The sequence below is a fragment of the Drosophila simulans genome, chromosome 2R, assembly GCF_016746395.2.
Source record: "Drosophila simulans strain w501 chromosome 2R, Prin_Dsim_3.1, whole genome shotgun sequence".
Lineage (NCBI taxonomy): Eukaryota > Metazoa > Arthropoda > Insecta > Diptera > Drosophilidae > Drosophila > Drosophila simulans.
This window is the reverse complement of record NC_052521.2, coordinates 4,806,568-4,819,241: the sequence shown is the minus strand read 5'-3', so window position 1 is coordinate 4,819,241 and position 12,674 is coordinate 4,806,568. Positions and strand designations below refer to the sequence as shown.

Below are 12,674 nucleotides of genomic sequence, written 5' to 3'. Positions count from 1 at the left end.
CGTATATTATCAGCAACATTATCGGGAAACCCTTTTTGAGGGCTTAATCAAAAACTTTCAATCTTAAATTTGAAATAGGGTGCAGAACAGGCATTAACTTTCAATGGATTCTTTTATGATTTGAACCAGTAACAAATATTATAATATAATATATAATATAATATATATATATAATAATATATTACATAAAATACATGGATGTTTTCATAACTCATGTATTCATTACCATAAGTATTAATCAGTTGTATATAATGTACATGCATATGTAAAAATGATAAATTTTACTCTTTTACTATACTTAAGTTAAAAAAATTATCCTAAAATGGATTAATATACATTACAAGCTCCATGATTTACAAAAATGGCCTGTTATTGGCGTTAAAAAATGAGATATAAGGACTTTTTTGAACTTATAGGTGATATTTCTGTGAACTTTTGCTTAGAGAACATTTTCGTGATTTTATATGGGCCCACTTAGCAACAGAATATTATTTATTGACATGAGGGCAATGGTACTGAACATCAGTACTGATTCGAGAGTCAAGTACCCAATAGGAGTACCTACTCATGCGAAGAAGTACCTCCATATCGTGGTGAGCACCGAGGAAGCCCGCCGAGGACGATGTTCATGGGTGATTCATTACCAACTGCCGAAATCAGAGCTCCGATCCGCGGTGACACATCAGGAAAGCATTTGTATGGGAATCCTGATAAGCGCTCCAGCAATAGTTATCCGCAGATCGTTAATCGCAAGCGAGATCTACGTCAGGATTGTTAGGCAAAATTGGAACACGCAGCGATAGCCACATTTAGGGTGCCTTGCAAATCGGACGATAAGAGTTCGGATCGGTACAAGCATTACCGGCAGTCCTCCCTCTTCGTGGATCTGGAACTACAACTGGAACTTGTCCGGGCTTATCTTATCGTAGCCGCTGCGTGGTCCGCTTCGTCAGGAGCACCGATGGCTAGTGGTTAGGGCTAGAGGTGCCGGTAACTAGCACCGGCTAGAGCCCACAAGATAGCACTAGGCAGCGGCGTCGGCGTCGACGCCACGGATGTGGATGTGTTGGGTGGGTGGGCCATAGTTCAGTCGTGAGTTGCGTTGCGTTGCGTGCGGTCAGAGGCTCCGCCGACAGTTGGGAACCCGGTCTGGAGTCAAGAGCCCAGTGTTTTGATCTGAGCAGTGCGAATTCGGTAAATAAATAATCCCGTGGTAGCCGAGGGTCTGAAATTATGCAAATTGCCTGGGTGCAAATAGCAAATAGCACCAAGAGTGGCAAGCAGCTTAGCCCATGGTTTAGCATGATAGCCATACTATGTATGTGTCTTCGATACTTTGTCATCACCCGCGATAAGATATCTTGCGACCCAGCCCGGTATCCGATCCACAGGTTTTCGGGGCACTGCTAACCCGGATAGATAAAGCTTTGCTTGCCACTATCACTCCCCGAACAAACGCCATTAGCCGCGTGTAAACACGAGTGCTGGGCTTCGTTTGATGGCTCCGCCAATGGACAGGCCAGACCATAGGTGCACAGGTGCTAGAGGACGGGCAGACAGTGCCCAGCCTATCCCGCATATGTGCCTATGTGTCAGGTAGACACTATTAATCAATGTGACGCAGCCCCAGCCCGGGGTTGAGTCAGAGCACCTGCTCCACCCTCAATCCTAACGTGGCACCCCGATTGGGGACTTACCACTTGCCACTTTGACAAACGAGCCGTCTACTCCCACTCGTCCAAAGCAAATCCCCGCGCTTACAGGCTTTCCTATCAGCATTGATAAGGCAAACTATTGACGGAGCAAGTTCGTCCGTGGAATGGCGACGCTCAGTGCGGCGCGTAGGCAAAAGGCAAAGTGCCCGGGCCGTTAAGAATGGAAATGTTTGTGCGGATCCCATATGGGCACGCATCATCGGAAAGAAACATCTGGCGCACTTCGGGAATGCCAAGTTCACTTGAGCCCCTGACGGCCACTGGGTGAAATGCCTCCAGTGCATTTCCAACATTGCTCTGCAGGCTGCAATTACGACCTGCAATTGATTCGCCCTAATCGCTGTAATTACATCTATTACCGAATCAATTAAACAAATGTTCTGCAAGTGTGGTGCATCGAAAGTCTTTCCCACACCCATCTAGGGAATCCTATAACTTCAATGCCAGGCTAGAAGGTATCATTCCAAGATTCCTTAAACTAAAAGCGAGACAAAACAATAAGTCCTTAGGGTCACTAAAAATCGGATAGCAGTTAACTGATAAGCAAAACTTTGACTTAAATGGATACCTTGGAATGCAGATAATAGGTGCAGATACTTTTACTATACCTATATTTTGGTTTCAATAGATTACGCTATCGTAGTTCTGGCTGTGAAATTTGTTTATGAATCATGAAAATGGCAAATACTAAATACAAAATGCGTAGGAAATGCTACATTCCTTCAGAAACTAATTATAAAACCAGGACTATTTCGCCTTAGGAGCACTTAAGTGTCCATATTTATAATTCATTGTCGTTTTATTTATGTAAATACCATAAACATTAATGTTAAAATCATAAATTCGTAACCAATTATCTTTGATTGAAAAATATATAGTTAAGGAGATCTACTTAAAATTTAATTTAGCTGCGCCAATGAGGGTGTTTTAAAAAACTTTTCGGGGATGATCGATTTGATCTGTGTTCAAAATAACGCTAAGAGGACTGATAGAATGCATTATATATTTAATTGAGCGTGTCTGATACTATATGACATCGTGTTGCTGCTGGGCACGCAAAGTAATTAATTCCGAAGATAATCAGTGGCAGTAATATGCTCGCAAAGGAACAACAAAGTCTTATCCGATTGTTTTTCGCACTGCAGTTGCCAAATTGATGCCCGTCGACATGGATATGCCAAAGGAAGCGGAGTCGAACGACAAGTTCATAGTGAAGTATCGCCAGCAGTATTACGATTTGTCCAGGTTTATGCACAAGCATCCGGGAGGCATAAACACACTCAAAGGTCTCAACAGCGGGGACATGACAGCTCGCTTCCTGAAGGCGCCGCCACATTCGGATGCGGCCATGTACTTGATGAGGGAGTACAAAATCGATCCAGAGGACTCTCGGAAACCAAAGTCGAGCCAAAGGGAAACGTTGCATCACGATGAAGATGAGACCTTGCGACAACGGCCCAGGGAAACGGAGGATAAAAACAATAACCAGGTGGACGAGAGTATGGAGGTAAGTTGGATGAGCGGTTTTTAATCTGTAACTCTAGTTGCTGGTCGACCGGATCGGATCGCACGTTAAGTTGGTCACAATGCTATCGGGGTAGGTCTGCGATCCAAATCTCAGCTACAAAATATATAATTAACGTAAGGCATGGTTGAAAGGAACACGCGTGTTTTGCAAGTCCAAGATTCCAGTAGCTCGGTCAGTCAGTCGATGGAATGTTTCAATGTTTTTGGGAGCTACATAAGATCTCACAACTGACGCGACTTGCTGGCCAGCACGAAGACCTTTGCCTTGGAGTATATGCGGATGTCCTCCTCCACGGTGGTCAGCTCCTTGTCGATCTCCGCCTTGCGGTTGCGCACCCTCAGCGTCTGTGCGGTCATGGGCATGTGGTTCAGTTCATTGACCAGCTGTTCGTAGCCTGTTAAGTATCGTTAGCAAATGTCGAACTTATAGTAGTAACATTAACTCACGTTTCTTAGCATTAGTGAGGTGCGTCAGTCGGTCCTGATCGCTGAGCAACACATGGCCACGCGGACAGTCGGGATCCAGCGATTCCGCAAGCTGCTTGGCCACCGCCTTTTCGCGCTTCTGCTTTTCCAGGTAACGCGGCAAGCGCACCTCATCTCGGGCTGAAAAAAGTATAAGTTCATGATTAGTTCAAATCAAATAGATAGTTACTTTAGTGCCATCAGGACGGAATATATTCAAAATATCGGATAGCCTATACAGGCAATTATGAAAGATATTTAACTTTGCCATTACTCTCGCTGACCACAATTACTAATAAAGGGATAAACTCACATCCTAGTTTATGCTCACGACGCTTTGACTTAGAGCTAATGGTGGTGACATTGGAGGCCGTTGTGAAGCGACTACGGGCACTGAGTGGAGCCTCGTCGTCTGAGGCGCCGTAGTTTGCGGGTTCGGCCTCGGTCATGGGCATAGCCTCCATTTCGGACATGTTGAAACGACTCTTCTTCGAGGAGTTCGAACGCGCCGAAAGCGGCAACTGTTCCAAGTCTTCCTCGTTTTCATATCGCATGGGCTTGTAGTTTTCCCCGTACTTTGTAGCGGATTCCTCCAGTATAGATCTGGCATCAAAGTTACATCTGCGGTTAAGAAAAACCTTTGTGAAAACCTACGAGTTTGGTGCAAAAAGTCTTACTTTTTCAGAGCATTTGTTAGATAGAGTTCGTCAGTAATGTCCTCAGTTTGAATGGCTATGCTGGTGGAACTTCGATTCGTGCCGCACGATTGGCAGCGATCTAAGTCTGTATCCAACGAAGGCTCTAGAAGATTCTCGGCTTCGCAGCCCTCTGATGGGTCATATAAGATGGGATTGCGCTCCTCCAGGCCATCGAAGCGTTCCCCCTCCGCCGGAACGGCCACGGCCAGTTGGTGCTGTGAGCGAGAGGTGCTGCGGCCATTTTGCAACGAGTTCTGTTTTACAGGTTTGCCCTTAGCTACTGGTTTCTCTGCCTTCGAGTCCCCCATCTCGGAGGAAGTGCGTCGCAGCGGGGGCATCCATTTCGGGCGCGCTGGCTCCTTAGCTGCCAATTTCTGGCTGGTGGACTTCTCCAGCGAGCGCAGGCTCACCTTGTTTTCCTTGAGGAAGTTTCGGGACTGTGTGACGCCTGTGGGAACGGAGACCAAAACAAATTACCAACTGGTTGCCATGGCCAAGCGGCTGTTTGGAAAAGAAATCTTACGCGGCACCGAAAAGATGCCCTTTAGCGTTGGAATCGGGCGAACTGAAGTATTCGACATGTTCCACCTACTCCTGAACTATAACTAAGCGGCTGGGGCTCCAGAAATGTGATCTCGTCTACGACAAGTGGAAACTGCGTCGTTGTGTGAAGTAAGGCACAGGTTCAAATGACAATTTTGAACCAGCTGCTTGTGATTGTACCTGCTCATCGATGCCCGATAACATTGTCTATCGGTTCGGTGATGCGCGGCTGGCGGTTTATGTGATGTCCTTTTGTATATATTAAATTAAAAAGCTAGCCAAAAATTTGTGAAATTCTTACTATTCTCCAATTATAGTAAATTTCAAATAAATCTGTAGCTTACTGTACACAGCTTCTAAAAAATAGATAAATTATTTTTAATAAATATTTAAATAAATATTTTTCTATGGAAATTATTAGTAATAAATCAAAGCAATATATGGTTTTACATAATGTATTAATATTCACTAACCCATTGTAAATTCATGAATTCCAGCACCTGGTGGACTGGTCCAAGGCAATGCTTCCGCAGATAGCTAACATAACGGATTGCTACGATGAGTGGGTGCACAAGCCGGTGGACAGGCCACTGCGTCTCTTTGAGCCTTGGTACTTGGAGATGTGCACCAAGACGCCCTGGTGGCTGGTGCCCCTGTTCTGGATACCGGTGATCGTGAAATGCGCCTTGGAGGAGTTCACCAGCGCCTGGCAGGATAGCAACCAGGTGAGTAGTCGCTCAGTCTTCGCATCCTTGGACACGATCTTCTAAAAGTATCTTCATTCTGCAGCTGGCTGTGTTCACCGGTTACTTTTTGTTTGGCGTGCTCCTGTGGTCTTTCCTGGAGTACACACTGCACCGCTGGGTGTTCCACGTGAAGCTGAGCAGCAAGAGCGGAAGCTGGCTATGCACCTTCCACTTCATGATCCATGGCCTGCACCACAAGGTGCCCTTTGATCCGATGCGACTGGTGTTTCCGCCCCTTCCCGGCGCAGTGCTAGCCGCAATCATCTACACCCCGCTCAGCTTCGTCCTGTCCCATCCTCGAGTGGTCCTGTCCGGAGCTCTGGCCGGCTATCTGTGCTACGACATGATGCACTACTACCTGCACTATGGGAACCCTTCGCTGGGGGCCTTTGTGCACATGAAGCGCTATCACCACCACCACCACTTCTCGCACCAAACCCTCGGCTACGGCATCAGCAGTCCCTTGTGGGATGTCGTCTTCAAAACGAGAATCCATCTCCGCAAGCTGAGATACCAACTGCGCTGGTCCTAGCTGCAATAAATGGCTAATACAGTGCTACTATAGAACAAATTACATTCAGTTTTCAAAGCAACAGAGTTGCGCCGCAGCAAATAGTTCAATCAAATCGAAAATTTGGTTTTTAGCATATTTGTGTAGGCTGAATACTGAGCATTAGGCTTAAGAATTATTTGTAAGACTTTTACCAATTTCTATTAAACAGGAATACACTTCCAATGATACCAAAGAACAAACGGAAACCCCTTTTTGAAATTGAAAACTGGGGCAATCAAAGGTTTTGGAACTATTTTGGGGGAACACAAACATTTTTCTAAAACTTCACGATGCATCACAAACGTTTACATTAGAAGTTTTGTACCATACCTATATATGAGAGGTATTACTTTGATAAACTTTTAATTCTTTTAGTTAATCCCAAATAATGTCTCTTGAGCGTTTAAATATTTTTTGAAATCAAATAAACAAGGAAGCAGACAGACAACTTTTATTTATTTCATGCAAATCTGGTACAACTAGTTCAAGTTAGTTTATAAATAAAATTAGCTTAAGATTAGTTATTAGCAAAGAAGACTATCCCCATTATTTAAGATCTGTCCTAAGTGGAATTTCTTATTGGCGTTGCTTGGTCACACTACCAAGAATCCAGCGAAAGTTTTGTTTATATTTTTGGGTCCCAATTTCTCCTGCTGGAATAATGCTAAATGCCAAGATCGGCAAGGTCGGCAAAGTACTGGTGTGCGGTATGAAGGGCGTGGGCAAGACGGCGCTTATAGAGCAGCTGGTCTACGGCCACGTCAATCCGGAAACGGTGAGAAGGCCTTTGGCAGTGCTCAAAGTAAAGCTGGTGGCTCATATCCAGGAGTTTATTGCAGGAACTGCATCCAACCATTGAGGATATCTACGTGGCCAGCGTGGACACTGGCAGGGGTGGAGCCCGAGAGACCCTGCGCATCTACGACACGGCCGGATTGCAGGGCGAGCAGCAGCAGCTTCCACGCCACTACCTTCAGTTTCCAGATGCATTCGTTCTGGTCTACGATCCCATGGATCCGCGCAGCCTGGACATGCTGGCCGACATCAAGGCTGACATTGAGAAGCACAAGGAGAAAAAGGAGATTCCCGTTGTGGTGCTGGCCAACGTGAGGGCACGGGCAGCCCCAAATCCCGTCGAGAAGGTCATGGACCGCGCCAACATCTGGTGCCAGCGGGAGCGCATAAAGCACTACACGGTGAACGCCATGGAGAGGCCCTCCCTCTACGAGCCATTCACCTCGCTCTGCGCCCGGCTCCATCCAATGCAGACGAAGAGCACGTTCCCTCAGCTGCGCCAGGTCATGCAGAACCGGCAGAAGAGCGAGGCCTAGCTGTTCTGATCGGACGAAAGGGAAGAGATATAATTTAAGTTTTATTCGGGAGTGTCCCAGTAATCTCAGAGACCTTAAAGTAGTTGTGAATGCCACAGACTTCGCTTTAAGTTGAAGAGATTTTCGGGACCTCCCCAATCGTACTCGTATTGATCCATTTAGAGTCTACTTGCCTTGTATTAACTGTTGTGCTTATATGTGGGCCAAAGCCCGAGCCACTTGTACTTATGTCTGTTTGTGAGTGTCCAATTGTATCTACTATTTATTACACCCACATGTCGTCTCTCATTCCGCGAGAATTAAGCGTAATCAGTATTCACTGCTCAATCGCAGCTCAAATGACGCGTAGTGATTAAATAACCATGCCGAATTTCTGCTCTGCGGAAATCGCCTTGGATCAGTCGTGTGCTAGCCCCTTCCTCGAGCGCAATGCTTTCGCGTGCCGCCTTTCTTACTGCTCTCCTAACGCTGATCTGTGTCAGCCATGCGTCTGCGGGATTGAGCATTACAGTTCCGGGCACAAAGTGGTGCGGACCCGGGAACATAGCAGCCAACTACGATGACCTGGGCACTGAGCGAGAGGTGGACATGTGCTGCCGGGCGCACGACAACTGTGAGGAGAAGATTCTGCCGCTGGAGGAAGCCTTTGGCCTGAGAAACGACGGGATTTTCCCCATGTAAGCGTGGATTCCATAGCACACATGATGATCATGGGATCAATAATCGTGCGCTCCCCGCAGATTCTCGTGTGCCTGCGAGTCGGCCTTCCGGAGCTGCCTCACCGCTCTGCGAAACGGACACTCCCTGGCCCTTGGCAAAATCTACTTCAGCACCAAGGAGATGTGCTTTGGCTACGGACATCCCATCGTTTCCTGCCAAGAGAAGCAGGCCGACCTGTTCGAGACTCGGTGTCTCAGCTACCGAGTGGACGAAGGTCAGCCGCAGCTCTGGCAGTTCTACGACTTGGCCCTCTACACACACGTAAGCGGCAGCGAGGAGGACTCCCGAGATTGAACTTCGACGTCCGGCGATAAGCCCTCAATTGTTTACAAAACAGATTGTGCGGGGACCGAAACCTAATGTGATTAGGATTTTGACGGTAGGTTATTTGTGTAATCAATTCTCGAAGCTATTTAGCCTGGAATTATAGTAAAAATTGAATTCGGAAGCTCAATTGTTTATAAACCACGAAAATATCCAAAGTTTTTTATATTTCAAAAGGGTGAGTTGTAATGGCAAAGGAGTGATAACGCCAAATATAAATCACCCAGCTATTTAATAAGTAATAATTAATGTGATGAGGGTATCAGGTAATGTAATCATCTTGTCTACAAATCGTTGATCTCATGTCAGCCCGCCGACGCTGGGATTGTGAAGAACGGCATGTCGTAGAACTGCCAGACCTTGGCCTTGGACTTGTCCACCTGGTAGCGGATGCAGCGCTTGCGGAAGGTGCCCTCCTGGTACTGCTTGCATCCGGTGGTGGGATGTCCGTTGGCGAAGCACCTGCTCCTGCTGCCGTAGTAGATACGTCCCAGGGTATTGGCGGTGATGCTGTTTACTGCCTGCAGGCAGTTGATGAACTGCTGCTCGCAGGTGCACTTAAGGCTAAATCGGAAAACGGCGGTCAATGTGCACAAAATCGATAAGTTACTTAAAAGGAGCCAACGCTTACATGGGAAACCAGTCTGTGTTGGTGGGCAGTCCGTGGAGTGCTCCGTGGGACTCGATAATCTCGTCGCAATGGTCGTGGGCACGACAGCACTTGTCCGTCTCCCGTTCGCGGCCCAAATCCTCGAAATTCTTCGCCGTGTTGCCCGGTCCGCACCACTTGGTTCCGGGCACCGTGATGCCGGTGTGGGGAACTGGTGGCAGCGCCTGGTTGTAGATGTCCTCGTCCTCGAAGATAGCCTCGTCGCCGAAGGCCCAAGCCATGGCCAGTAGCCCAAAAAAGAACGCTCCGCGCAGCAGCCACATGTCTCAGCTTCGGCGGTCGCAGCACAACTAAGTTTGATTTCGTTGACTTGAGATGCCTTTGCTCGGGCTGATAAGGCGGCAAACAACAAATGAAGCAAGCAAGGTGTACTTTAGTAACTCCAAGGTAATTATTGAGGTCTAATAAACTCAGGATACTTTTAGTTAAGAATAAGTTGAATTTACAACTGGCTCTAAAGTTTATTAGTTTAAACAATCTATATACTAGCTAAGTATGTCCTTAAAAGCATCGGCGGCTGTCTTGGCCGTCTTCCGCTTCGTCTCCTTTGGCTGCTCGACGTCAAGGTGCTTGGACAAACTTTCCTGCCATTGCGTAGGTGAAAGCTTGTACGTGTCCAGGCGGTATTTTGTGTAGATGATCCGACCGTGGGGTGAGCCCTTCAGCATATTGGCCTTGGAAAACAGTTCCTTGGCCATGCGCAGCTTCTGCGCATCTTGGGCGGCCTTAAAGCACTGTTCGAAGACGCGGGAACCATGTCGAGTGATGGCCAAGTCCACGTAGAAGCCATCCAACTGGCGGATCAGACGCTCGCGAGACTTCTCGCCGATAAACTTGCTCTGCATGAAGGCGTCCACGATGTGTGATCCATTGGGTGTGTTGAAGACCTGAGCCAGTTGGGTGGCGGGCAGATCGAGGATGCAGTTGACCAGAAAGATTGGCTTGTTGAACTGCAGCAGGTGTTGAGTAATAAGCGAACCGTGTAGATGAACAAAGGCCGACTCGTCGCTGGTCACGACCTCAAAGGGCTTTAACTTAATCAAACATGTAAGGAAAAGCTTCGATTTCTCCTTGTCGCCGCTAACGTGGAGGGCACTCTGCAAAGCGGCTATCATCTGAGACTGCTTGGTGGCTAGGCGCAAGCAGGCGGCACTGAGGGCTGACACGACGCCGGTGTATCCCATTTTCAGCAGCTCCTCCACATGCGGCTGGAGTTCGGTGAAGACGGACTCGAAATCAGGGACCTCTTTGATGTGCTGGAGAAGACGCTGAACTGAAAAGTTCGTTCCCGGCTGCCGAGCTAGGTAACCTATTCGGTTGCAGAAGAGCATCGCATACAGCTGGATCAGCAATTTGGCTCCCGCTACGCTCATAATCGTTTCGAGCAGAATGACGGAGCTTTGATGGTGGAAAACTTTGGGTAGTTTTGGCTCTTCCTGCTTGTTCTCAGTGTCAGCCTCTGCTTCTTTCGCCACCTTATCCTTCTTTTCATCATCATCATCCTCATCCTTGATTTCGATTTTGGTGTCCAATTCCATTTTCTCCTCTTCCTCTTCGTTCGACTTCAGCAGACCGATCGTCAGGATTTTCTTGGCAAAATGCTTGAGCATACTTTTGTCCACCACACTGAGGGCCAAACAGATGACGCCCAGCAGACTTGAAGAGTGATCCTGGTAGGGAAAGTCGCCGAACTGGGGCCACATCTCCAGGCGCTGGGGGAACTCCTTCATGACCTCCTGCCACTCATCCGGCACCGAGTACATCTTCCTGTGCTTGGCTATCTCAGTCCCACCTTTCTCGAAGGCGATTTTGGGAACGTGCATGCCCACCAGGCACAGAATGGCTGTGCGCATGATGTGGCTGGCACAGGCGTCCCAAACGAAGTCCTCAAGATTGTTCAACATGAACTTTGATATGCGAAGAACGAACTGCCGGCACTTCTCGCGGTGATCCTCTGTGAAGTCCGCCTGTAGGTTGTACTCCTCCTCCTCTTGGGCGGCATCCGGCTTAGCCCTCTTGTTGGCACTCGCTGCATCGCTGGTATCCTGGACGGCTGACTTTCCCACTCCGCGCAGAAAGGCGATCTCAAGCATTTTCTGAAGGACGTGCGAGGCAAACCGATCGGAGCACATGGGCCTGAGGTTGTCGCCAAACTTGCTAAAGAAGCGCTCCAACTGCACGTCGTCCACGAAGCCCACCAACGACTCCAGAGCCTTGGAAACGATCTGATTGGAGGCCAGATGGATCTCCTGATCGTGGGTCTGCTCGAACACATTGTTGGCCATGATGACTACAGGGATAAAGGGTGTTGGTAAAGCAATGTCCATGTTATGTTCGCCACCACTCACCTCGCTCCTCCACGTCCTCGAATCCCACTTTCATGGCATCCAGAATGTTGATGAAGTAGTTGAACTGCTCGTCGTCGATGTGCGTACCCCGGCCGAATATCCCCTGCTTGGCGAACCCCTTGGCGTTCCGCATGAAGCGGTTGCCCTTCTTCTTGGGTCGCTTCCGCCTTGAGTCGCCCTCGGACTGCATTCCTCTTTAATATAATAATAAAAATTAAATTCTACTTCCAACGTGCGCCAGAACACGCTGTAAAAATAAAATACCAACCCAATGGAAATATACCATTTTTATAAGCAAAAAGGTCATACTGCTTCAAAGAATATCGATTTATTTTGGCGATGAATCGATCATTTTAGAAGTTAGCGGTCGAATTTAAATTCGCATTAAGGAAAGTGAATTATTTTATCAACGCAGAAACAGGCAACTAAAATGTATGCTTCTTTTCATATTTTAGTTTCGGTATGGAAGCTATGAAAGTTTTGGAAGCTTGACTCTTCTATAGAATGACGTCACAGAAGCATTACAAATCATTAAAATGTTATAAATAAAAATAAAATAATAAATATAAAACCTATTTTGACCATTCTGTTATTCAATTTCATTTTCTGTGAATTTATGAAAACTGATTCTGATATGGAATTAATTTTCCTGTGAATTTATGAAAACTGTGATCACACGTATCTAGTTCTTAATTTAAGAGCAATTATGGCAGACGTTTGAAAACCATAATTTGCTAGAAGCACTTCTTAGTCTGCTCATATGCCAGGCTTACCAATCCGTCATGGTCATTGAATCTGCCAAAAGGGCATTGACAGCAGAGGATTAGGAAATATTAATGGGAGAACAAAAAACACAAATTTGTGGTTGGCATAGTGTCCTTTGAAGGCGTTTCGCAGATTTTCTTTGAGCGGAAGGACAGTGCATGTGTATTTTAAAACCGCTCAAGATGAATGCCTTTTGAATTTGGATTTTCTTAGAAAACCAGCACACATTATTTCCACATGTCAAGCCAAATAATCTCGAATTAAAGGTG

At 46.9% G+C, this 12,674-nt stretch overlaps 6 protein-coding genes across 7 annotated transcripts; 3 read left to right on the top strand and 3 right to left on the bottom strand.

The window, feature by feature from the left end:
* The first annotated feature begins 1,054 nt into the window (after window positions 1–1,054).
* Window positions 1,055–6,447, top strand: LOC6733369 (dihydroceramide fatty acyl 2-hydroxylase FAH2). 2 transcript variants are annotated; one of them, XM_016167350.2, is made up of 4 exons: window positions 1,055–1,194; window positions 2,861–3,222; window positions 5,446–5,673; window positions 5,738–6,447. In XM_016167350.2, exons 2-4 carry the CDS (start codon window positions 2,872–2,874, stop codon window positions 6,224–6,226), a joined length of 1,068 nt encoding a protein of 355 aa, XP_016026283.1. In that variant the 5' UTR covers window positions 1,055–1,194; window positions 2,861–2,871; the 3' UTR covers window positions 6,227–6,447. The 2 variants fall into 2 exon arrangements, with proteins under 2 accessions (XP_016026283.1, XP_039147322.1); XM_039291388.2 differs by lacking the exon at window positions 1,055–1,194 and having other exon boundaries at window positions 2,618–3,222.
* LOC6733370 lies at window positions 3,224–5,127 on the bottom strand. The gene is made up of 5 exons (XM_002080391.4): window positions 4,929–5,127; window positions 4,385–4,853; window positions 4,021–4,328; window positions 3,690–3,848; window positions 3,224–3,637 (listed from the first exon to the last, which is right to left on the bottom strand). Exons 1-5 carry the CDS (start codon window positions 4,984–4,986, stop codon window positions 3,465–3,467), a joined length of 1,167 nt encoding a protein of 388 aa, XP_002080427.1. The 5' UTR covers window positions 4,987–5,127; the 3' UTR covers window positions 3,224–3,464.
* A 363-nt stretch (window positions 6,448–6,810) lies between the features above and the next one.
* On the top strand, window positions 6,811–7,852 carry LOC27207618 (NF-kappa-B inhibitor-interacting Ras-like protein). Its single transcript, XM_002080389.4, has 2 exons — window positions 6,811–7,022; window positions 7,087–7,852. Exons 1-2 carry the CDS (start codon window positions 6,909–6,911, stop codon window positions 7,576–7,578), a joined length of 606 nt encoding a protein of 201 aa, XP_002080425.1. The 5' UTR covers window positions 6,811–6,908; the 3' UTR covers window positions 7,579–7,852.
* A 146-nt stretch (window positions 7,853–7,998) lies between these two features.
* On the top strand, window positions 7,999–8,763 carry LOC6733368 (phospholipase A2 large subunit). The gene is made up of 2 exons (XM_016167351.3): window positions 7,999–8,255; window positions 8,319–8,763. Exons 1-2 carry the CDS (start codon window positions 8,008–8,010, stop codon window positions 8,590–8,592), a joined length of 522 nt encoding a protein of 173 aa, XP_016026282.1. The 5' UTR covers window positions 7,999–8,007; the 3' UTR covers window positions 8,593–8,763.
* A 9-nt stretch (window positions 8,764–8,772) lies between these two features.
* On the bottom strand, window positions 8,773–9,555 carry LOC6733366 (phospholipase A2). The gene is made up of 2 exons (XM_002080387.4): window positions 9,254–9,555; window positions 8,773–9,186 (listed from the first exon to the last, which is right to left on the bottom strand). Exons 1-2 carry the CDS (start codon window positions 9,553–9,555, stop codon window positions 8,928–8,930), a joined length of 561 nt encoding a protein of 186 aa, XP_002080423.1. The 3' UTR covers window positions 8,773–8,927.
* A 106-nt stretch (window positions 9,556–9,661) lies between these two features.
* LOC6733365 (nucleolar protein 9) lies at window positions 9,662–11,920 on the bottom strand. The gene is made up of 2 exons (XM_002080386.4): window positions 11,641–11,920; window positions 9,662–11,582 (listed from the first exon to the last, which is right to left on the bottom strand). Exons 1-2 carry the CDS (start codon window positions 11,828–11,830, stop codon window positions 9,778–9,780), a joined length of 1,995 nt encoding a protein of 664 aa, XP_002080422.1. The 5' UTR covers window positions 11,831–11,920; the 3' UTR covers window positions 9,662–9,777.
* Between the last annotated feature and the right edge of the window lie 754 nt (window positions 11,921–12,674).

Bases quoted from the DNA above. Each gene is read 5' to 3' on its own strand.
- LOC6733368 (XM_016167351.3), top strand. From the start codon at position 8,008: ATGCTTTCGCGTGCCGCCTTTCTTACTGCTCTCCTAACGCTGATCTGT. The intron at 8,256-8,318 runs GTAAGCGTGGAT...CGCTCCCCGCAG, and splicing joins AACGACGGGATTTTCCCCAT to ATTCTCGTGTGCCTGCGAGT.
- LOC27207618 (XM_002080389.4), top strand. From the start codon at position 6,909: ATGCTAAATGCCAAGATCGGCAAGGTCGGCAAAGTACTGGTGTGCGGT. The intron at 7,023-7,086 runs GTGAGAAGGCCT...AGTTTATTGCAG, and splicing joins GCCACGTCAATCCGGAAACG to GAACTGCATCCAACCATTGA.
- LOC6733365 (XM_002080386.4), bottom strand. From the start codon at position 11,830: ATGCAGTCCGAGGGCGACTCAAGGCGGAAGCGACCCAAGAAGAAGGGC. The intron at 11,583-11,640 runs GTGAGTGGTGGC...TTATCCCTGTAG, and splicing joins CGAGGACGTGGAGGAGCGAG to TCATCATGGCCAACAATGTG.
- LOC6733366 (XM_002080387.4), bottom strand. From the start codon at position 9,555: ATGTGGCTGCTGCGCGGAGCGTTCTTTTTTGGGCTACTGGCCATGGCT. The intron at 9,187-9,253 runs GTAAGCGTTGGC...TTTCCGATTTAG, and splicing joins AACACAGACTGGTTTCCCAT to CCTTAAGTGCACCTGCGAGC.
- LOC6733370 (XM_002080391.4), bottom strand. From the start codon at position 4,986: ATGTCGAATACTTCAGTTCGCCCGATTCCAACGCTAAAGGGCATCTTT. The intron at 4,329-4,384 runs GTAAGACTTTTT...TCTTAACCGCAG, and splicing joins CTAACAAATGCTCTGAAAAA to ATGTAACTTTGATGCCAGAT. The intron at 3,638-3,689 runs GTGAGTTAATGT...GATACTTAACAG, and splicing joins CCTCACTAATGCTAAGAAAC to GCTACGAACAGCTGGTCAAT.
- LOC6733369 (XM_016167350.2), top strand. From the start codon at position 2,872: ATGCCCGTCGACATGGATATGCCAAAGGAAGCGGAGTCGAACGACAAG. The intron at 3,223-5,445 runs GTAAGTTGGATG...CATGAATTCCAG, and splicing joins AGGTGGACGAGAGTATGGAG to CACCTGGTGGACTGGTCCAA. The intron at 5,674-5,737 runs GTGAGTAGTCGC...TTCATTCTGCAG, and splicing joins CCTGGCAGGATAGCAACCAG to CTGGCTGTGTTCACCGGTTA.